Source organism: Apodemus sylvaticus, chromosome 1 (assembly GCF_947179515.1).
Source record: "Apodemus sylvaticus chromosome 1, mApoSyl1.1, whole genome shotgun sequence".
NCBI classification, from domain to species: Eukaryota; Metazoa; Chordata; class Mammalia; order Rodentia; family Muridae; genus Apodemus; species Apodemus sylvaticus.
In genome coordinates, this window is record NC_067472.1 from 49,899,354 (window position 1) to 49,925,006 (window position 25,653).

Sequence of the window (25,653 nt, forward strand, 5' to 3'; positions counted from 1 at the left end):
ATCATTAAAAGAAAATGAACATGACTTGGAATATTATTTTCCTTATTATTTATTTTATATACTACAAAAGTCAATACAGAACCTGCAGTGTACCTTTATAAAAATAAGACCTTTATTGAAAATTAATATCAATGTCTCATATGCAAGCCTGGCTTTATCTTTGTTTTAATTGAGACTTCAGACCATGTTCCTGGCTTCCACCTTAGTGGTCTGCTTCTTTCTAGGCCTGATTTCTCTTGCTATAAAAGGAGAGCTCAATAGTCAGGTCATTTTAAAAAGTAATTTTTTTCTTAGAAAGAATCATTTAGTTAGGATAAAAGTGCCCATTTTCATTAAATCTCACCGTTTCTCATATGGCTTTCTTGGCTAAGCCAATCATGGAGAGCAAGCCTCGTTCTTTATTGGCCACTTGTAACTTCACAGATTTCTTTAGGTGGTAATTTCCATGTTGGCAAGTATTTTATTTGAAATTTTTCTTGAAAAATAATGCTATTTTATCTTTTTTCTTTTAATTTATTTTTCTCTCATAAAATATAACCTTATCACTCCTCTCAGTTACATGCCACATTCTACCTCTCCCAGAGATCTATTGTTCCTCTATTTTCTGTTAGAAAAAGTGTAGTCCTCAAATGGATATAACTGAAAATCCCATAAAAAGTTACAATAAGACAAAGCATATACCCACATATCAAGTCTGGGAAAGGCAGTCCAATCTTAAAACAAATTATTGTCTTAGCAGCTTCAGGAGATAAGGTCTAGCATATATTTTAAGGGATTAATATATGAGTGACATGATTGTGATTGTTGTCATATGTAAGATAAGTGTTACACTTTTTCAACAAAAAAATTGAGCATTTGAGAAGTGATGTCTAAAATTACAGAAATTGCTTAAAGGAAAAAATTTCTAGAATCAGGAATTGAATATATTTCTTAATAATCAGGGTGAGATTTAGGCAAAAAAAGGTATTGGGTTACAGGTTAAAGCATTTTTAGGAATATTTTCATATTTCATGTGTCATTTCCCTCCTTTGCAAATTTGTTTGTATTTTGTAACTTCCACTGAGAAGAAAATATATACAGAACATGATAAAGTCACCACTTACAAATCAAAGTGTTATCCATCTTATTCTTTGTTTATATTTTGGGGATAGAATCACCCTGATGAATAAATTATCAAGTCTCTGTAATGAATATTGTGATATTTATAAATACTTCAGGCTCAGATCTGGATCATCCACCTAGATTAGGTTTGAAAACACTGTTGCCATTTCAATACATTCATAGCAGATCCACACCACCCTCTGCTTCTATATGTACTAAACTTCTTACTTTAGTGTTTATGCAATATATATACTTACCAGACTTCTATAATAGAAAGAAGGTTCACCCTACAGTAGTCAGCCCAAAATCATGAAACCATCTATGGAATGTTGGATAGGTATCTTCTGAGGAGCACTTTCGGCTAATGGTCAAAACTTCCAAGCTTAGAGAGGCAGAAGAAAAATAAGTAAAATAATTTTTATATAAACCAAGTTATAAATTTATCCTTCATTTTTCTATGCTTTTGTAAGAGTTACTTACTTCTTTCGTATTTGTAAAATTAACATACTAATAAATCACATCTGTCATTCAATTCCCATGTTCTATCTGTAAATGATAAACTACAGTGGCCTGTAGCAAATCATTTGAAGGTCATTGAATGTGATTTTTCATCTTTAGCTGTTTACCTTAATTATATTTGCAGGTTGATAGCAAATCCTGAGGCAAGAATGACTGCCATTCAAAGGGATGAAGGACATTAAACTGGTACGGTGTGTCCTTTCTACAACGAGATGCTGTGGAGTCTGGCTGGTGTTTGGGGTCAGTGATTGGGGCAGATATTTGTAGACTTGATTATCTCTGGAGATGTTTCCTCTGAGAATAACTGAAGTTCTTCATCATGGCTTCCTAGGGAAGAAACTATTATTGGTCTTTAGGGATCAAGCTGGTTTCAACTTTTCATATATTTTTGATTTGTAAATAATAAGTTTATGAATTTATTCATTTTCCCTGTAGATGTTAAAATCATTGTGTATATTACTGTGGTATGGTATATGAGATGTTTTTTTAGATACATGCATTGTTAAAAGTTATGCTATTCATCTTTGTCTACTGAAATATTTATCATTTATTCATGGTGAGAAGTTAAAAATAGCTTTATTTCTAGCTTCTAAGAATATAAAATATACAATTCCTTTCCATTTATAGTCTTTTTTCTGTTCAAAAAGCTACTGCTCCTATGTAGTTGTAAGTTAATATCAATTGTCATTTTAGGTTTCTAAATGTAAGTAAAGCTTAAGGAGAAATCCAACATTTAAGAAAAAAAAAACCTTGCTTAGACACACATTTAAGCCAGTACCTATAACTAAGAGGGTTAATAACACATTAAAAACCCTACCCTACTAAGTTTAGTTAAGGTTTGATATTAAATTTCTAGGAACTTGAGAGATGATAAGCAAAATAAAGTGCTTGCTTCGCAAGTATTAGGACCTGAGTTCAGATCCTCAGTATCTGTTTAATGAAGGTCTGGGAGAGTGGACACATCCTTGTAGAGACAGGGGTGGTGGGGATGAGATATTGGATGGGGACTAGTCGAAGTGTGAACCAGGAGCAGAATAAAATCTGGAGTTTTAAATAGACAGACAGACAGACAAACAGATAGATAATAGATAGATAAATGGATGAATGAATAAATATCTTATAACATTCTATTTTTTATTTCTTTTTATTTTATTTTATTTTTTATTGATATATTTTTTCTTTACATTTCAAATGATTTCCCCTTTTCTGGGTCCTCACTCCCTGCAAGTCCCATAAGCCCTTTTCTCTCCCCCTGTTCCTCCATCTACCTCTCCCCGCTTCCCTGTTCTGGAATTCCCCTATACTCTTGCACTGAATCTTACCAGAACCAGGGGCCACTCCTCCATTCATTTTGAACATCATTTAATATGTGGATTATGTCTTGGGTATTCAAAGTTTCTAGATTAATATCCACTTATCAGTGAGTGCATACCATGATTGATCTTTTGAGACTGGGTTGCCTCACTTAGTATGATGTTCTCCAGCTCCATCCATTTGTATAAGAATTTAATGAATTCATTGTTTCTAATGGCTCAGAAAACTTAGCAACATGCTATTTTTAACTTTAAGTTAATTTAATTCATATATGTTTCATCTTTCTTTCACCCTACAGGCTTTTGGGGGTATATGTTATGGCTTCCAGTTTAGTGTTTATGGACATTTTGTGTGTATGGATGAACACATTTCAGTTTTCTGTGATTCTTATGGTGTTTGTTTTATACTTATAACCACTGTATTTGAACACCCCAAATGCAAAGAACATTTCTTAATTTCTTTAGTAAGTCTCATTAAATTGTTAAAAAGTCACAACATTTTTGTTTAAACTCAGGAGGCTAAAGCAGACTCATTTCTTCTCAAAAGTTTCACAATGTCTAAAAATTTTGTGAATTCATTGTTTCTAATTGCTGAGTAGTATTTCATTGTGTGAATATACCACATTTTCTGTATCCATTCCCCCTTTGAGGGACATCTACATTCTTTCCAGCTTCTGGCTATTATAAATAAGTCTGCTATGAACATAATGGAGCATGTATCTTTGTTGCATGCCAGGGAACCCTTTGGGTATATGCCCAAGAGAGGTATAGCAGGGTCCTCCGGAAGTGTCATGTCCAGTTCTCTGAGGAACAGCCAGACTTATTTCCAAAGTGGTTGTACCATTTTACAGCCCCACCAGCAGTGGAGGAGTGTTCCTCTTTCTCTACATCCTTGCCAACACCTGCTGTCTCCTGAGTTTTTGACCTTAGCCATTGTGACTGGTGTAAGGTGAAATCTCAGGGTTGTTTTGATTTGCATTTCCCTAATGTTGAGCACTTCTTAAGGTGCCTCTCGGCCATCTGAATTTCCTCAGGTGAAAATTCTTTGTTTAGATCCATAACCCCATTTTTAATAGGGTTATTTGTTCCCCTGAGGTCTAACTTCTTGAGTTCTTTGTATATATTGGATATTAGCCCTGTATCAGATGTAGGGTTGGTGAATATCCTTTCCCAATTTGATGGTTGCCATTTTGTCCTTTTAACAGTGTTCTTTGCCTTACATAAACTCTGTAATTTTATGAGGTCCCATTTGTCAATTCTTGATCTTAGAGCATAAGCTATTTTTAGGCAAATGGTTGGATCTGGAAAATATCATCCTTAGTGAGGTAACCCAATCACAAAAGAATACACAGGGAATGCAATCTCTGATAAGTGGATATTAATTAGCCCAGAAACTCTGAATACCCAAGGCACAAATTGCATAACAAATGAATCCCATGAAGAAGTATGGAGAGGGTCCTGATGCTGGAAATGATTTATCTAGCATTGGAGGGGAATATAAGGATATAGAAAAAGGAGGGAGGTGATTGGATAATGGATGGAGAGAAGAAGGTTTATGAGACATATGGGGAGGGGGGATCTGGGAAAGGGGAAATCATTTGGAATGTAAACAAAGAATGTAGAAAATAAAAATATTCTTAAAAAGTTTTGCAATGTCAATTAATGGAGTCATACATGTAATATACACACAAAATATAAATTCCTATCCCATAACCAAAAATTCAAATTGAAATCCTATAATTCTTGCATTAGTAATAGATTTGATTAAATAATTTTTGAAAATAATCCTGTGGTATCCATCAATAAACAGTTGGAATCCCATAGAATTGTTAATTCCCTATTCCCCAATTGTGTGAGATAAAGGCTTGTTGATGTCCTCTTGAGATGTATTTCCTATGGGTGTTCCATGACTACAGATCTCTCTCCTGGTTGCAAATTCTTAACATGTGATAACTTCAATGGCCTCTCACTAGAGGCTAGTAACAAGAGCCTTTTTTACATTTGTTTTTGTTATTGATATGACTAGAAACTGTTGTCTAGAACCAATAATTAATTTCTCCCCAAATGGCATGATTAGTAAAAGTACGTTCCCTGGAGAAAAAATAGCAATGGTACTATTCATTTGGATGAAAGCAGTAAGCACACTTTATCATGAATGAGAAATGGTGAAGAGTAATTTTTGTCACACCAGGCATCCTTCAAAGCAGGTTATCTTAGGATTACCAGTCTATTGTTTCTTTTTTATGGATGAGCATATTATGAAATTTAAAGAGCTCAGATAGTTTATCTAAGAAGGAAACCCAGGAGATGTGGGACCTTGAGCTTATGATAGAGGCTTGCAAAACCAGTTGTGTTATTTTTCTTTCATTTGAACATTTTTAACTTCTGTGCCAAACACTAAGTAAGAGACTCCAAATATCCAAATATATTATCTTACTTTCAAGAACTGAAATATGAATTTTGTATGAAGGCGCCATGTTTGCATGCTACATTACTCAGGAAAGAAGGTAAGCCTCTGGGTCAGACCCATAACCCTCATGTCTTCAAGAAGTAACCAGAAAAAATATATTACATGAGCTCAGCCATTTTCCCATTGGTTCACCTAGAGCTTACATGGTAGTGTTTCATATATTGTATTGGAGACAATCAGTGGCTGTGTGCTCAAATCCAGTGATGATACTGTAAAAAGTAACATATGTATTTATTGTATAACATGAAAGAGTTACTAGAGCATGAGTCTCTGCTTTGCTAATTTTTTTTTTTATTTAAAACTACTATAATCTCGGTTGACTCATTGGGGAAAATGACAATATATTTTATCGTAACTAATTCTGGAGCTGATGAGAAGATCAAAGAGTTATAATGGTAAAATGTTAGTGAGATGAGGAAAATCTTAGTAATAATTTGAAAAGGAAGAGTGATTAATGAATGATAACGTTTAGAACTTAAAAATAAGTTACAAAATGCTCAGAAATAGTTGCAAAAATATATCAGCTATAGCTGTGATATTAAAAATGTCTAAACTGAAGTTCTACTTCTAGCAATAGAAAGTTAGCTGGTATTAGAAACAAAATATATTAACTATTACACAGACGGAGCAATTTTAAATCACTATTTCACGAATAAAAAAAAGAAAAAAGGAAATAAATCATTGTGCTCTTCTTGACAAATAAAAAATAAGGATAAAGCTCAATATATATTTATTTAAATACTTCAATCTGAAAATTTCAAACATTAGGACATATGTTAAATGCATTACTGGGGAGTAAGAAATCAGCAAAATTCTCACACCCAAGGCCAACATGGTGCTTATTAAGAGAATTAAGAAATAGACAGCACTTAGGACTTCATACAGCTTATTCATTTTTATTTTTTAAAAAGTTATCCAAAAGTTATATAGAGAACAGGGCACTCCAAATATTTGAAGATCCAGCTGTTTTTAAACAACTAAGACTCAGAAAAACAGATCATTTGCTCTGAGTTGCATTTAAAACAGTCTCATGAGCTGCATATATTTCCTTGAATCCTTTTATTTTATATTAAACACCCTTTATAAATCAAACTATGTGGACTAGAGAGATGACTCAGCAGTTATGACTGATTTTCCAGAGGTCCTGAGTTCAATTCCCAGCAGCTACATGGTCCAATACCCCCTCCTGGAATGTCTGAATACAGCTACAGTGTACTCATTTATAGTAAGCAAGTTAAGGAAGGAAGGAAGGAAGGAAGGAAGGAAGGAAGGAAGGAAGGAAGGAAGGAAGGAAGGAAGGAAGAAAGGAAGGAAGGAAGGAAGGAAAATAAATAAATAAATGAACAAAGAAGATTTAAAAATTAGATAATACTAAAATAGATATTGTTTTTCACAGAAGATATAATAAAACTTATTAAATAGAATGATTAGATGCATGAAACTTCTTATTACTGAAGTTACATGTCATGAGTCATCATGTGAGTGCTGGGAATTGAACCTATATACTCTATGAGAGCAGTTAGCTGTTTTACTGCCAAGACAATTCTCCAGTTCCTACATCAAATTTCTAAAATACTTAGGTAAATGAACTTCACAAATAAATAGCAAATTCAAACTTTATTTATAAATATTCTTGATTTATAAATAATTGGAGATTCCAAAACAGGCATGACTTAAGCAGACATCTATATTTTCTTATGTAATTCCCATTATTGACAATGGGCATTAAAAATTGCACATTTATAAGGACTAAAAATTATATTTGCATATGACAGAATATATAATTCTCTTTCTAGATATGGTTTGCCTCATTAGGGATAAATTGTTTCCAGCTCCACCCACTTACATATACATTTTATAATTTATTTATTTTGTGTTTTATCTTATGCAAGGTTTCTTGTTTTCTAAGAATAGAAACATAATGACACAAAATAAAGGTTCTCCTATATTTTAAGAAATACAAAAATAAAGGCATGTATTAGATATATATTATCTGCATTTTATCATCCACCTTATATATGCTTTTATAATCAAATAAAGTGCAGATATGTAAGTTTATATCTATGATGACTAAAACATAAAGGAATTCTTGTGCTTTACATAAATGAGTTGGCCATTCACGTATGAAGTGAGAAATCTTTCATGAAAAATGAGAAGAAACTATCAGAAGGATAGAAGGAGAGTATATGAAGAATACAAATGTCATGAATTTGGCAGCAAACTTCTAATTTTACTTCATCTGGAAGAACCATCTTGTGTATTAACTACTTCTGAAATCAAAATTAACAAAGATCCTTAATTGGATACCAATGTATAATATATGTTTTATAGTATAATTCAAGTTTGGATTATAACTTCAGTCAAAAAAAGTTTCTAAGAAAATTTGTATTCATACACCTATTAAACAATTTTGTAGACATTACATAAAATATAGCTTGAATTTGCATCCAAATGTTTCTGACCTGGAAATGAATTAGGGTCAGGAATCCAGGATACCTAGAAGTGAAAGCAAAATAGATTTACTACAAGAATGAAATTTTTATTGGGTATATTCCATAATTCTTCGCATATAAGCTCATGTGTTCTGTCTGTGGTAAAAGGCATGTCACTAATTAAAATTAAATGGATTCTTTTTATTCTTTTTATATAACGTTACATATATGGAATAAACTGAAATGAGAGTAAAATTAAGTACATTTTCTAATACTTCTAAAAGAATTAATGATATGAATATTTATACACTAGCAAAATACTCATTTTGAAATCCTAAATTCTATATTGATCATATTTCAATGCAGCCATTGGGAGATGTATATGGTGTAGATGAAGTAAGAGAAGCCTCATGTAGCTGGAGTTGTCTTCTGTAAGAAACAAACATCCAAGAGATAAGACGTTCTACCACAGAATACCATGAGGCATGAATAAACTAGGAAATAGGACCTTATTACATACCACTGCTCCTGAGCCTACACAATATGAAGAAATAAATCGGTGGTATTTAGATTCTGTCTACAGTGAAAGAATTAACCTAAAAATTTCAAAGCTCAGAGTTTCATTAGCCACACATCCAAAGATGAAAACTAAACAAAGCACAACAAAAATTCAAAAAAATGAATGAAACGCATTTATTTCCAGCTATTGCATATTACCCTGACCAAAATAATACATGAAAGAATTCTAGTTTCATGAAAAAAAATAATTTTTCTTGCTTTGTAACTTCAAGTGCAGACTTTGTGCTTTTCTAAAGAGCAATTAATCTGGCAGTCTTATCAAAGACTTTTTTATAAGTTTCAATTCAGTCATATGTGGATTTACTAGATCAAGATATATCATCTCTTCTAAACATAGTATGATCTACTTCTAAATTAAATTTGAATTTTGCTGCTACAGCCACTTGGATCAGAATGCTGGAAAGGAGCATTGACATCCTGAAAAAAGGCATAGAGAGGATAGATAGAAAGAACCAGCAGCCTCCTCTCTATTCTCATTCTCATCTCCTTTCTCTTTGCTACAGGACAGCAACATAATCCTCAATGGAGAATAGTACAGAGGTGACTGAGTTCATTCTCACAGGGTTAACAGATAACCCAGAGCTCCAGATACCACTGTTCATTGTCTTCCTTCTTATTTATTTCAGCACTGTGCTTGGGAACCTGGGAATGGTAGGGTTGATTCTGTTGGACTCACACCTCCACACTCCCATGTACCTTTTCCTCAGTCACCTATCTCTTGTGGACTTTGGTTATTCTTCAGCTGTTACTCCCAATGTAATGGCAGGTCTCCTTTCAATAGACAAAACCATATCCCATAATTCTTGTGGCACACAGTTCTTCTTCTTTGTGGGATTTATAACTACAGAAAGCTTCCTCTTGGCTGTGATGGCTTATGACCGTTATGCAGCAGTGTGTAAGCCTCTGCATTATGCTACCACCATGACTACAAACACATGTGCTTGTCTAACCATAGGCTCCTATGTCTGTGGCTTCCTCAATTCCTCTATCCATACTGGGAACATTTTCAGGCTCTCCTTCTGCAAGTTCAATGTGATAGATCACTTTTTCTGTGATGCTCCACCTCTCCTGGCCCTCTCATGCTCAGACACTACTGTCAGTGAGACAGTGATTTTCTTTGTAGTGGGTTTTAATGCTCTTTTTTCTATTGTGGTCATCATGATCTCCTACCTGTTTATATTCATCACTATTCTGAGGATGCGTTCATCTGAAGGACGCCAGAAGGCCTTTTCCACCTGTGCTTCCCACCTCACTGCAGTCTCCATCTTCTATGGAACCGTCATCTTCATGTATTTACAACCTAGCTCCAGTCACACCATGGGCACTGACAAGATGGCATCTGTATTCTACACCATGATCATTCCCATGCTCAACCCGTTGGTCTACAGCTTGAGGAACAAGGAGGTTAAGGGTGCATTCAAAAGAGCTGTAGGGAATGCAAAATTTGTCATAACATTCATATTTTAGTTTTGCAACAAATCTACCATATGACAGTTTCATTTGCCTTCTAAATGTATGCAAAATGTTGGCTATCCAGCCCATAGAGTTGTAATTATTAAAATAATTTTGCACCTGTTTAATAAGTGCACTAGAATCCAAGGATTAGAATCAATCACTCATCAAGGCAGAATACTAGATTTAAAAAATCATTTTAAATCAATATGGTCATATTGAATATCTCATTCTCATATCCACTCATGTGTGTATATATGCACTGAATATTCATCTCTAATGAGAAACCCATGGGGAAAATCCTTACCTGCAATAAAATGGATGATGGTTAGTATCAAGAAAATACAAAGCTTTAAAAAATAATAATAAACATCACAGCTAGGTAGTGGTGAGGAACACCTTTAATCCAAAATCTTGAGAGGCAGAAGCAGGTGAATATCTGAGATCAAGGCCAGCCTGGTCTACAGAGTGAATTATAGGACAGCCAATGCTGCATAGAGACTTTATCTCTAAAATGAAAATAAAAAATAAATAGTAAATATCAAGAAAATAAATCACTCAACTTAAAACCATGGCATGGAACTAAACAGAATTCTCAAAAGAAGTAATGGAATTTGCTATGGAATATTCTTCAAATGTTCAAATTCTTAGCCATGAGAAAAAATTGATATTAATACTGTTTTGAGTTTTCATCTTACTGTTGTCAGAAAGGCTAAGACCAAAAACAAAAGCAAAAGATAACAAATTCTAACATCCATGTATAGAAAAGGGACCACTATTGTACTGTTGGTGGAAGTGAAAACTGTTGTGATCACTATGGAAATCGGTGTAAAAGTTCCTGCAAATGTGTGAAATAGATATACCACAAGAATCACCTATACCTGTTCTCAAATATTCCCAAGAGACTCTATATTCAGCAGATACACTTATTCATCTCTATTTGATGCTATTCGGTTCAATGTCAAGAAAAGGAGACAACTTAGATGCCCATTAACTGATTGGTGTATAATGAAACTGTAGAACACATATATAATGGAGTACTATTCATCTGTAAGAAATATAAAACTATGAATCTCACAGAAAAATAATATGGCTGGAAATGATCATAATAAATTTCGTAATCCAGATTCAGAAAGATAAACACTGTATATTGTTTTTAATACATGTAGTCTATATTTGAATATTTAGATATACTTGCTTAAATTGGAGTGCCTAGGAAATTTACTAAGAGGTTATAATGGTATTGGCACGTGATTCAAAGAAAAAGAGAATAGAATATACATAGTCTGAAGAGGAGAAAATATTGGAAAAGGGAGAGTTAATAGAATGAGAGATAGGAAAGCAGAGAAAAGAATCAACATATATGGGGGAAAATAACTAACACTATGTTTTTGAAAATGTCATATGAAGGCCACTACTATAAAAGTAGTAGAAAAGTCTCCATATATACATATGTATGTGTGTGTGTGTGTGTGTGTGAGTGTGTGTGTGTGTGTGTGTGTGTGTGTATGATGTTCATATATTTTATAAAGTTTAAATGTGGTTGCTCTGTAACAAAGGAACAATCCCTCTTCCAGATATCATAGACTAACAATTGTTCTTTGTTATCCTTCATAACTTGGAACTAAGACCCTATTACTGAAAACATACCATACTAGAATCATATGACATAGAAAAATCAATCTGATATCAAACTAGAAGTTTCATCTCTACCCACTACCTTGCAGAGTGCTGGAAGGTGCTATTTACACTACTGGAGTAGAATAGTATTCAAAAATCATGCCAATTTGTTACAGCAAGCTCCTGGAAAAACAGATCCATTGGTACAATAGTGATATAATATGTAAAAATGACTAATCTCATTATTTAGGGTTTTAAAGCCCACTTAAAGAGGCATATCTTTTTCCTAGTAGCATTAACTGGGCCAAGAAAACATAGCTGGCTAGGTCATAAGCCTTAGGTGGAAGCCCAATTCTGTTATTCTGCTAAATTATAGTATTAATCTTCCCACTAAGTTCTTATTTTATAACAACAAATTGTTGCATCATTTAACTCTTATTAGAGCTTCTTTTTCCAGATGATAATAGTTAATTCTAACATAATTGATCAACATGCAGAAAACACTTACCTCTGAGTGGGACATCTATTATCATGGTCATATCTCAAAAGCCCAAGCTTCATCATAGAAAAGTGGTGGAAAGATGCAGTGGAAATCTATAATACTGTAGTATTTACTTAATATGATAAGACTAATATACATATAAACTCATAGAGATGTGACTGCATACACAATATCAAGGGAGCCCAAAACCCAGCATGGATGAAAGAGGTGATATTAAAATTCTATTCCTAGCACATGTATAATAATAAAGTATTTTTATTCTTTAATTTTTTTCATGATACATTTTATTGAATATATTCTCCATTTACATTTCAAATGCTAAAACCTTTCCTGATTCCCTCTCCCTGAAAACCCCCAACCACTCCTCCAACGCCCTGCCTCCAACTATATGTTCCTTCACCCAATGCAATCCTACCTCAGCATCCCACCTCAATTTCCATTTGCTGGGACATCTATTGAGCCTTCACAGGACCAAGCACCTCTCCTCCCACTAATGCCCAACAAGGTATTCCTCTGCCACACTTTTGACTGGAACTAGGGGTACCACTTGCTTGATGGTTTAGTCCCTGAGAGTTCCAGTGTGTCTGGGTGGCCAGCATCGTTGTTCTTCCCATGGGGCTACAAAACCCTTCAGCTCCTCCAGTCTGTCCTCCAACTCTTCCATTGGGAACTCCATGATCAGTCCAATGGCTTGATGTATCTGCTTCTGTATCTGTAAGGCTCGGGCAGGGCCTCTCCAGAGACAACCATAACAGGCTCCTTTTGGTATACACTTCTTTTTGTCCATAATAGTGTCAGGGTTTGGTGACTGTTTATAGGATGAATCCCGATGTAGGGAAGTCTCTTGGTGGCCTTTTCTTCAGTCTCTTCTCCACACTTTGTCTCCATAATTACTCCTGTGAGTGCCCATTCTCAGAGGCCCCCTCACTGTCTGTCTTCTGACTGTTCCACATCCCATACTTGTTCCTCCAACCACCCTTTCCAAAGAGGAAGTCTGTATGCCCCAACTCCCACACCACTAGACCTCTCCACTCACTGAGGTCTCAAGTTTCTTCAAGGCTATGTGCATCTTCTCTCAAAGAGTCAAGACACGGCAGTCCTCTGCTATATATGTGTTATGGAACACATATCATCTGGTGTATTCTGCATGGTTGGTGTCTCAGTATCAGAGCAAACTTGGGGATCCAGGTTAGTTGAGAATGCTGGTCTTTCTATAGGGTTATCCTCCTCCTCAACTTCTTCTACCTTTTCCCTAAATCAGCCACAGGGGTCCCAGTTTATGTCCATTGTTTAGATGTATCTTCATATGACTCAGCTGCTCAGAGGATAGTTATGCTAGGCTCTTTTGTACACACACCATAGTATCAGTAATACTGTCAGGCCTTGGTGCCACTGCTTGAGTTGGATATCAATTTCAGCTTCTCACTGAACTACCCTGTATTGTATATTTTATATTCTTAGAAGCTAGAAATAAAGATGTTTTTAAGTCCTCACCATGAAGAAGAAATGATAAATATTTCAGTAGACAAAGATGCTTAGCATGTCTTTTAACCTTAAACAATGTATGTGTCTACAAAAACATCTCATATACCATACCACAGTAATATACACAAGTAATGATTTTAACAACTGCCAGTGAAAATTAATAAATTCATAAACTTATTATTTACAAATCAAAAATATATGAAAAGTTGAAATCATCTTGATCCCTAAAGACCAATAATAGTTTCTTCCCTAGGAAGGCATGATGAAGAGCTTCAGTTAATCTCAGAGGAAACCTCTCCAGAGATCTTCAAGTCTACAAATCTCTGCCACAATCTCTGCCACAAAACACCGGCCTGACTCCACAGCATCTCATTGTAGAAGGACATGATATGCCCATTGAATGTCCTTCACTCTTATGAATGGCAGTCACTATTATCTTGGGATTTGCTATCAGCCTGAAAGCATAGTTAAGGTAAATAATGAAAGATGAAAATAAGATTAAATGACCTTCAAATGAAAACCTCTCTAAGAAAAATGTTACTGGCCACAGTAGTTTGTAATTTATAAACAGAATGTGGGAATTGGATTGGAGATGTAATTTTTTTTACTCTGTTAATTTTACATGTATGAAAGAAGTAAGCAATTCTTACAAGCTCATAGAAAAATGAATGATAAATTAGGAACTTGGTTTATATAAATATGATTTTACTTATTTTTTTCTGCCTCATTAAGGTTGGAAGTTTGAGTGTTAGCTGAAGGTGCTCCTTTAAAGGTACCTATCCAATATTCCATAGACGGTTTCATGATTTTGGACTGACTACTGTATGGTGAATGTTCTTTTTTTTTTATAGAAATCAGATAAGTATCTATATTGCATAAACACTAAAGTAAGATATTTAACACACATAGAAACAGGGTTGTATGGATCTACTATGAATTTAATGAAAATACAAAGGAGTTTTTAAACCTGATCTATGTGGATGATACAGATGATCCAACACATGTGAATTTGCAGTATTTTCAAATGTCACAATATTCACTACAGAGACTTGGTGATTTATTCACTAGGGTGATTCTATCCCCAAAAATATAAACAAAGAATAAGAAAGATGACACTTTGATTAGTATATGGTGACCTTATGATATTCTGTATATGCTTTCATCTCAGTAGAAGTTACAAAATACAAACAAATATGCAAAAGAGGGAAATGATCCATCTTGAAATACAGAAAATATTCTTTAAAAATGTTTTAACCTGCAATACAATTCTTTTTACCTCTATCTCATACTGATTATTAAGAATTGTATTCAGATCCTGAATTTAGAGATTTCCCCCACTCAAGAAGTCTGTGTAAGATTAGAGCATTGCATTTCTCAAATACTCAACTTTCTCATACCTCTATCTCATACTGATTATTAAGAACTGTATTCAGCTCCTGAATTTAGAGATTTGCCGCCCTCAAGAAGTTTGTGTAAGATTAGAGCATCACATTTCTCAAATACTCAACTTTCTTGTTGATAAAGTATAACACTTAACTTACATACTACAACACTCACAGTCATGCCATTCATGTATTAATTCCTTATAATATATGCTAAACCTTAGCTACTTAAGCCACTAAGATAATATTTTAAGTTTGGGCTGCCTTTCTCAGCCTTGATATGTGGATATATGACTAGTCCTATTGTAACTTGGGTTTATGTCCATTTGAGGCCTGCTTTTTTTTTTTTGAAGAAAAACACAGAAACAATGGATCCTGGGGAAAGATGGGGTGTGGCATGTAACTGAGAGTAGGGATCAGAATGCATTATATAATAGAGGAATAAATAAAAAGAAAAATGTTATTATTTCACCAAAAATCCATTCAAACGAATTATTTTCCAACATGGAAATTACCACCAAAATAAATCAGTGAAGTGAGAAAATAAACAAATAAATCTCAGCTCCCATAAACTGAGAACAATTAAAGTTTGGTGTCCATGACTTGGTTTTGCCGCGAAAGAAATATGAGAAAAGATGAGACTTGGTGAAACCAGATTAATTTATCCTCACTAAAGTCCTGTTTCTAAGAAAAAAATATTTTTTTAAAAATGAGTTAACGACTGAGTTCTCCTTTTCTAGCAAGAGGCATCAGGCATGTAAAGTAGCAGACTTTTAGGAAACATTGACCGAACCCAGGAACATGGTCAGCATTCTCAATGCTAAAGCCAGCATTCTCAATGCTAAAGGATTAATGCTTAATTCTGGGACATTGATATTAATCTTCAATAAAGATCTCATTTCAATTAAGAGTCCATTGCAAGTTATGTATTAACATTTATATTATATAAAATAAATCATAAGGAAGATACTATTCCAAGTCAGGCTATTTTTCTTTCTATTGTTTTTAATTTTTTTGAGATTTAAATATAATTATATATTTATTTTTTTACATTTTCCTACATTTTCTCCCTCTAAAGTTTTGAATATACTGTTCTTGCTCTCTGAAAAATTTGTTGCCCCATTTTCAAACACAAGCATGTAATGGAGAAGATATAATGGTCATTCTTGTACTATGTAATGTAAGAGAGCCATTACCGCAATTGAAAATCAGTAACTCTAGATATACAGTAAGCTGATCTTTATTTATATTTACTTCTTTTTGTCCTTCTTTATTTATTTATTTATTTATTTATTTATTTATTTATTTATTTTAAATTCCAGATTTTATTTTCCTACTGGTACACCTTCCAAAAGACCCACATCCCACACCTCCTCCATGCCCTCCTGTCTGCATGAGATGTCCCCATACTCCACCCCCACCCCACCTAACATCTAAAATCCCTGGGGCTTCCAGTCTCTTGAGACTTAAGTGAATCTTCTCTGATTAAACCCAGACCTGGCAGTCCTCCTGCTGTATATGTATTGCAAACCTCTTATCTGCTGATATATGCTGCCTGATTGGTGTTCCAGTATCTGAAAGATCTCAGAGGACCAGGTTACTTGAGACTGCTCATACTCCTACAAGGTCACCCTTCTCCTCAGCTTCCTCCAGCTTTCCCCTAATTCAACCACAGGGGTCAGCAGTTGGAGGCAAATATCTGCTGATCTTTATTTTTAAATTGAAAATATTTTGACTTGCCATTATAACAAAAAGCAAAAATAAATGCAGTAGTTTAAGTATTTTTAAAAAGTAGAAAAGAAAAATGACCTGAAATTGTTGCAGAGTCTAAGGACAACAGGCATAAGGATGGTCTAAAAAGCACACGAGAATCTAGATGATCTCAGTGACCTATTATGGAATAGAGAGAAAATAAGGGAGCAAAGCTTCTATAATTCTTGAGACTAAATTCTTGAATGTGGCATAACTTACAGTGATCATATTTAAAGACCATCACCTCATACTGACAATAACAGTATAGTTTTTCTACTTCTCGTAATAGAATATGAAAGTGACTATCATTTATGCCTTCAAGTTGAATGAAATAATATCTTTGTGGAAGTTACAATAGGACCAGTGACTCTTAGGAGATAAATGTTAGATTTGATAGTCTTCTACCTCTCCCAGGAACCTCAGCTCAAAGTCTGCTAAATCTGATAACACATAACATTGTTCAGAACTGACACTACAGGTTGATTACTCTTCCACCAAAACTATATGCAACATCAGTTACTCTGATATGTATAAATATGTTGTTGAAAATATACATTTATATGAAATGAATATATAGTACTCTGAGTGTGTGTGTGTGTGTGTGTGTGTGTGTGTGTGTTGGAAATGATGGTATTAAACAAGGAATGATTTCATTTTCCAGATTTCTTGATTTTTTTCATCTTTAACATGAGAAAATGCTGCAAATGGAATGAAATTACTGCTTAATCAACGACTTTATAGTTAATTGTAAGACTCTAAAATATGCTGTTTTGAGCCAAAACAGTATGCTAAATTAAGTTAAATTTTACCTAAGAAAATACAGACATAAAATCTCAAAAGTATAGGGTCAGAACTTGGAATGACCTAAAACACATTAGTGATAGAAAAATAGAGAAGTGACTGATCCAAAGAGTCACTAGTAATTCTTGACAGGTGAGTGGCAAGAAAGGGGTGGTTTTTGCTGAAATAATAGAACATGTATTCTTGAAAAGAATTATTCATGCAAGTCGTACTAAACAAGTTACTGAAATGTTTACATCAAAATTAACAAATAACATTTGGAAATTTTGAATTTCATTAAGAGCCCTTCAATATGACTTGTGTATAATTGATTCACCCTCGTTAATTCTAAAACACATGCTAGTATTCTGCAATGTAGAAGTACAAGTTGCAGTAGCTAGAGAAGTAGTTGAGGGAAAGGGAAAGAATATGATCAAAATATACTGTATGAAAAACAATTTTTGTAAAGAATATAGTTTATATTTTTAAGATCCATGAAATTTTCAAGTTATCACATTTCTCTTTTTATGGATATGGACAATATAATTATCATAAGATGACAATAATGAGGAACGGGACAGAAGTAACAGAGTTCATTCTGCTGGGACTCACCAGTGACCCAGACCTGCAGCTTCCACTCTTTATCACCTTCCTTCTCATCTACACCATCACCCTGGTGGGAAACCTAGGGATGATCCTGCTGATTGTCCTGGACTCTCGGCTCCACACCCCTATGTACATTTTCCTTGGTAATCTTTCGCTGGTAGATTTCTGTTACTCTTCAGCTGTCACCCCCACAGTCATGACTGAGCTTCTTGGTGGAGACAAGATCATTTCTTACAATGATTGTGCTGCTCAGATGTTCTTTTTTGGAGCCTTTGCTACTGTGGAGAATTATCTGTTGGCCTCCATGGCCTATGATCGCTATGCAGCAGTGTGTAAGCCCTTACACTATGCCACCATCATGACTACAAGGGTGTATACATGGCTTATCACTAGCTCTTATGTCATCAGTTTCATGAGTACCTCCATCCATATTGCAGACATATTTACTCTCTCCTTCTGCAAGTCCAATGTGATCCATCACTTTTTCTGTGATGTTCCTGCAATAATGGCTCTCACTTGTTTTGATAATCAAGTTAGGGTACTTGTTCTTTTTTACATTGCGAGTTCAAATGTGCTTTTTGCTCTAATAGTTATTTGTACATCTTACATATTAATTTTTGTCACCATCTTAAAGATGCACTCAGCTTCAGGACATCACAAGGCTATATCCACCTGTGTTTCTCACTTCACTGCAGTCTCCATTTTCTATGGAACTGTCATTTTTATGTACTTACAGCCTAGCTCCAGTCATTCCATGGACACAGACAAAGTTTCATCTGTATTCTACACCATGGTCATTCCCATGCTGAATCCTCTAGTCTACAGCCTGAGAAACAAGGAGGTGAAGAATGCATTTATAAAGTGGATACTACAATGTTAAGGTTTAAGAATGTATTCATTTGCTAAATAGAGCAAAATAACAAATTTTAATTTAACATTGTATGGCACAGTTTGCAACTTCATTCTCAGATTCCCTCCCTGTGCTAAATTAGAGTTGAAATCCACAATAAATTCAAACAGATAAAATGATATCTTCTTCAAAACTATTGGAAAATAATTTATACCAAATTATACACTTGGATGATATATGATAGTTTAAAGTTTTCAAAATCTCATTAAAACTACTGATCTATCAGTTAACTACATGTATTTTTCCTACTATATCTCAATGCAAATACAAATAAAGCAATATTAAAATAAATACCTCTTTCTTATCTGGACTTGTTTATATTTGACATGAATTCTGCAGCCAGTCCCTTAACACCCAAAAGAAGAGACACTTCCAGGTCCTCTAACATACCCAGGATCATAGGAACAGAGGTAAGGAGGACCTACCATGTGTCACAACACCACCAGGTATAACTGGAACTGAGGGATCTAGGAACACTGGAAACCTGCCCGACCAGTGAAATGGGTACCTTCTGGTCTGGGCTGGTTTACCTTGGGTGCAAACTCTGCAGCCAGAGGAAGCTACACTCCTAGGCACTCTAACATGATCAGAATCACAGGATCACAGGAGCCCAGAAGCTTGGTCACACCAGGATTTCAGAGTCCCCAAGGCAGCTTGATGCTCAGGAGCACTGATACATACCCAGGACCTTAAGATCACAAGATCCCAGAATCACAGGACCATAGAGATAGCTGTACTTTGAGGAGTTCTGACACAACCAGGATCACAGGAAGTACAGGCTCCAGTAAGATATAGTGAAGGCAGCTAGCACTAGAGATAATCAAATGGCAGGAGGTAAGCATAAGAACATAAGTAACAGACTCCCAAAATAGCAAGTCCTGGATACACCATCACACCAGAAAGGCAAGATCTGGGCCTAAAATCACTTCTTATCATGATAATGGACATCTTTAAGAAGGACATAAATAACTTCCTTAAAGAAATACAGGAGAACACGGGTAAGAAGCTGGAAGCCCTTAAAGAGGAAACATAAAAATTCCTTATAGAATTACAGGAAAATTCAATCAAACAGGTGAAGGAAATGAACAAAACCATCCAGGATCTAAAAATGGAACTAGAATCAATAAAGAAATCACAAACTGAGATAATGCTGGGGCTAGAAAACCTAGGAAAGAGTTCAGAAGTCATCGCAATGAAATACAAGAGATAGAAGAGAGAATCTCAGGTGCAGAAGATACACAGAAAACACTGACACACAGTCAAAGAAAACACAAAAAGCAAAAAGCTCCTAACCTAAAACATCCAGTAAATACAGGACACAATGTGAAGACCAAACCTAAGGATAATAGGTATAGAAGAGAAAGAGAATATTCCCAACTTAAAGGGCCAGTAAATATTTTCAACAAAATTATAGCAGAAAACTTCACTAACCTAAAGAAAGAGATGTCCATGAAAATACAAGAGGCCTACAGAACTCCATAAGGATTGGACAGACACAAATTTCCCCTGTCATATAATAGCTAAAACACCAAATGTAGTAAACAAAAAAGAATGCTAAAAGCAGTAAGGGAAAAAGTCAAGAAAAATATAAAGGCAGGCCTGTCAGAATTACACCAGACTTCTCACCAGAGACTACAAAAGCTAGAAGATCCAGGACAGATGTCATACAGACCCTAAGAGAACACAGATGACAGCCCAGGCTGCTCTACCCAGCAAAACTCAATTACCATTGCTGGAGAAAACAAGATATTCCATGACAAAACCAAATTTACACAATATCTTTCCACAAATCCAGCCCTACAAAGGATAATAGATGGAAAACACCAACACAAGAAGGAAAAACACACCCTAGAAAAAGCAAGAAAATAATCTTTCAATGAACCCAGACAAAAATACTTCTACTTCTAACAACAATAATAGGAACTAATAAACACTTTTCCTTAATATCTCTTAATATGAAACTTAATATTACCAACATATCCTAACCGATTGAAATTTAGAAATATGAGGAATAAGGAATTCGTTGGCAGTTACCCAACCATCTCTCTAATTTGTTCGCTGGAGAAATATGTCCAATATTGTACAATCTGTATGCACTTTCTGCTTGTTTGTGACAGTGTCTTACTGTGTACCAGAAAATGGTCTTGAAATCATGTTTCTCCTATCTCAGCCTCTCTACAAGTAGGATTGCTTATTTGATGTTTTGACAGCTTACATATTTCAAAGATGTCTTTAGACAACTTACATATTTCAAAATTATTTATACAGCTAAAAGAAATATAGACAAATAATTTGGGAGGTGGCTTGCAAGAAAACAACAAAGAGTGAATGTTGAGCTTGATATTTATAATTATTGAATCTATTTTGAATAAGATGACCATATTAGTTACTTTTTCTGAGATGAATGTTTTTCAAAATCATCACAACCAATGAATCAGAATCATACCCTCAGCTAATGTCTGTGCCACCCTCCAAGCAAAACCATTGTCCATTAAAACAGTTGATGAATGACTTCATGGACAGACCATCTTCATACACACACCATTTCTTATACGAATGTAATCTGTTCTCTGTGGGCTGAGAATTATAACAAGCACTCAAGTTAAATAGCTTTGACCATAGCAAGAAATCTGTATCCAAATAATTGTGCCTACAATTCATTCCTTTGAGCAGCAGAACTGTCAACTCTTAGCTTAGCTACTAGGGAGGTAAAATCCTTTGGTGATGTGAAGGACATTCAAGTACAGGCTTATTGTAATGAACTCCAATGTCTAAAAATTGCTCTTATTTTGAGTTTATACCACACTAATAGCCACTTTTAAACTCCACTAAAAACAAAACAAACAAACAAAAAGACTTTATCTTTTTATGTTCATTTAATAACATGCCAATTATTTTTATGATTGGTATAAAAATATAAATTGTGTTCAATATGATAAGCAATAAAAATATAAATTTAAAAAAAGAAAAAGAACAATTTGACACAACAGTAAAGGAAAATGCAAAAGGCAAAATTCTCATAACCTAAAATATCCAGGAAATACAGGACACAATGAGAATACCAAACCTAAGGATAATAGAGTATAGAAGAGAACAAAGATTCCCAATGTAAAGGACCAATAAATATTTTCAACAAAATTATAGAACAAAACTTCCCTAGCCTAAAGAAAGAAATGCTCATGACCATACAAGAAGCCAACAGAACTCCAAATAGACTGGACCAGAACAAAAATTATTCATCTCACATAGGAGTCAAAACAAATGCACTAAACAAAGAAAGACTATTAAATGCTGTAAGGGAAAATCGTCAAGTAACATAAAAAGGCAGACCTATCAGAATCACATCAGACTTCTCACCAGAAACTATAAAAGCTAGAAGATCTGGGCAGATGTCATACAAATCCTAAGAGAACATAAATGCCAGCCCAAGCTACTATACCCAACAAAACTCTCAATTAATATAGATGAAGAAAATAAGATATTCCATGACACATACAAATTTACACAATATCTTTTCAAAAATCCACAAAAGATATTAGATGGAAAAAGCCAAAACAATGAGGAAAACTACACCCTAGAAAAATTAAGAAGGAAATCTTTCAATAAACCCAAAAGAGGATAGCCACACAAACATAATTCCACTTCTAACAACAAAAATAACAGGAAGCAACAATCACTTTTTCTTAATATCTCTTTAATGGACTCAATTCCCCAATAAAAAGACAAAGGCTAACAAACTGGATGCGTAAGTAGGACCCAGCATTTTGCTGCATATAGGAAACACACCTCAGTGACAAAGACAGACGCTTTCTCAGAGTAAAAGGCTATAAAACAATTCTCTGAGCAAATGATCCTAAGAAACAAGCTGGAATAGCAATGTAATTTTGAATAAATTTGACTTCCAACCTAAAGTTATCAAAAAAGATAAGGAATGACAGTTCATACTCCTCAAAGGGAAAAAACTGTCAAGATATACTCTCAATTCTGAACATCTATACTCCCAATGCGAGGGCATCCACATTCATAAAAGAATCTTTACTAAATCTCAAAGCATACATTACACCCCACAAAATAATAATGGGAGACTTCAACACACCACTCCCAGTAATGGACAGATCACAGAAACACAAATTAAACAGAGTAACAGTGAAACTAAGAGTCGTTATGAACCAAATGGATCTAACAGATAATTATAGAACGTTTCATCCTAAATCAAAAGAATATATCTTCTTCTCAGCACCTCATGGCACCTTCCATAAAACTGACTATATAATTGGTGACAAATAAGTCCACAACAGATACAAGAAGATTGCAAAAGTCCATGCACCCTATCAGATCACCACAGACTAAAGCGTGTCATAAATTTCAACAAAAACAACAGAAAACACATATACACATGGCAGCTGAACAATGCTCTACTCAATAATAACTTGGTCAAGGAAGAAATAAAGAAAAAATTTAAACACTTTAGAATTTAATGAAAATGAAAACACATAATACCAAAACTTATCAGGCACAATAAAAGCAGTAGTAAGAGAATAACTCATAACTCTACATGCCTCCAAAAAGAAACTGGAGAGAGCTTACACTAGTAGCTTGACTGCACCCCTGGAAGTTCTAGAAGAAGCAACTACATCAAAGAGGAGTCGACAGCAGGAAATAACCAAACTCAGGGCTGAAAACAACAAAATAGAAACAAAAAGAACTAGGCAAACAATCAACAAAACAAGGCACTGGTTCTTTAAAAAAAATCAAGAAGATAGATAAACTGCTAGTGAGACTAATCCGAGAACACAGAGACAGTATCCAAATAATAAAATGAGAAATGAAAAGGGAGACATAACAACAGAAACAGTGAAAGTTCAAAAAAATAATCAACTCTTACTACAAAAGCTTATTCTTAGCAAAATGTAAAATCTGGGTAAAAAGGACAATTTTTTTAAACACATATCAGGTGCCAAAGTTCAAAGAGGATCAGATAAACAATCTAAACAGTCCCATAAGCCCTAATGAAATAGAAGCAGACATTAGTAGTCTGCCAATAAAAAAGGCCATGACCAAATAGATTTAGCGGAGAATTCTATCAGACCTTCAAAGAAGATCTAATATCAATACTCTTCAAGCTATTCCACAAAATTGAAAGAGACAGAACACTACCCAATTCATTCTATGAAGCCACAATTATGCTTATACCTAAACCACAAAAAAGACCAAACAAAAAAAAGAGAACATCAATGCAACACCAATGCAAAAATCAAAAAATTCTTGCCAACCAAATCCAAGAACACATCAAACAGTCATTCACCACAATCAAGTAGGATTCATCCCAATGATGCAGGAATGGTTCAATATATGGAAATCCATCAATGTAATCTACTACATAAACAAACTCAAAGAAAAAAAAACATATGATCACTTCATTAGATGCTGAAAAAAAAGCATTTGACAAATTCAGCATCCCTACAAGTTTAAAGTCTTAGAAAGATCAGGAATTCAATGCCCATACCTAAATATAGTAAAAGCAATATATGGCAAACCAGTAGGCAAAACTAAATGGAGAGAAAGTTGGAGCAATCCAACTAAAATCCGGGACTAGATAAGGCTGCCAACTCTCTCCCTATCTATTCAATATGCTTTTTGAAGTATTAGCTAGAGCAATTAGACAACAAAAGGAGCTGAAAGGCATACAAATTGGGAAGGAAGAAGTCAAAATATAACTCTTTGCAGATGATAAGATAGTATACTTAATTGACACCAAAAATTCAACTAGAGAATTTCTAAAGATGATAAATGACTTCTGAAATGTGGTTGGATATAAAATTAATTCAAACAAATCAGTAGCCTTCATATACTCAAAGGACAGGCAGGCTAAGAAAGAAATTAGGGAATCAACACCCTTCACAATCGTCACAAATAATATTATATAACTTGGTGTGATTCTAACGAAGCAAGTGAAATGTATAATAAGAATTTCAAATATCTGAAGAAAGAAATCAAAGCTGATCTCAGAAGATGGAAAGATCTTCCATATTCATGGATTGGCAGGATTGATATAGTAAAAATGGCCATTTTGCTGAAAGCAATCTACAGATTCAATGCAATCCCCATCAAAATTCCAAATCAATTATTCATAGAATTAGAAAGAGCAATTTGCAAATTCATTTGGAATAACAAAAAAAGAAGGATAGCAAAAATTTTTCTCAACAATAAAAAACTTCTGGCAGAATCACCGTCCAAAATATCCAGCTGTATTACAGAACAAAAGTGATAAAAATGTATGGTATTGGTGCAGATAAAGGCAAGAAGATCAATGGAATAGACTCAAAAACTCAGAAATGAACCCACATACCTATCTATGGTCCCTTGACCTACGACAAAGGACCTAAAACCATCCAGGGTAAAAAAAAGACAGCTTTTTAACAAATGGTGTTGGTTCAACTGGTGGTCAGCATGTAGAAAAATGCAAGTCAACTCATTCTTATCTTCCTGTAAAAAACACAAATCCAAGTGTATCATGGACTTTCACATAAAATCAGATATACCTATACTTATAGAGGAAGTGGGAAAGAGGCTTGAACACATGTGCACAGGATAAAATTTCCTGAACAGAACATCCATGGCTATGCTCAAAGATCAAGAATCAACGAATGGGACCTCATAAAATTGAAAGCTTCTGTAAGTAAAAGGACATTTTCAATAGAATAAAACTACAACCATCAGATTGGGAAAAGATCTTTAACAATTCTACAT

At 34.4% G+C, this 25,653-nt stretch overlaps 2 protein-coding genes across 2 annotated transcripts; both read left to right on the forward strand.

Annotated features, from left to right (window-relative positions):
- The first annotated feature begins 8,936 nt into the window (after positions 1 to 8,936).
- LOC127689469 (olfactory receptor 5B12-like) lies at positions 8,937 to 9,881 on the forward strand. The gene has a single exon (XM_052189189.1). The coding sequence runs from the start codon at positions 8,937 to 8,939 to the stop codon at positions 9,879 to 9,881; it is 945 nt and encodes a 314-aa protein (XP_052045149.1).
- Positions 9,882 to 17,943: 8,062 nt separating this feature from the next.
- Positions 17,944 to 21,926, forward strand: LOC127689504 (olfactory receptor 5B2-like). Its single transcript, XM_052189213.1, has 2 exons — positions 17,944 to 18,854; positions 21,899 to 21,926. Exons 1-2 carry the CDS (start codon positions 17,944 to 17,946, stop codon positions 21,924 to 21,926), a joined length of 939 nt encoding a protein of 312 aa, XP_052045173.1.
- Positions 21,927 to 25,653: the final 3,727 nt, after the last annotated feature.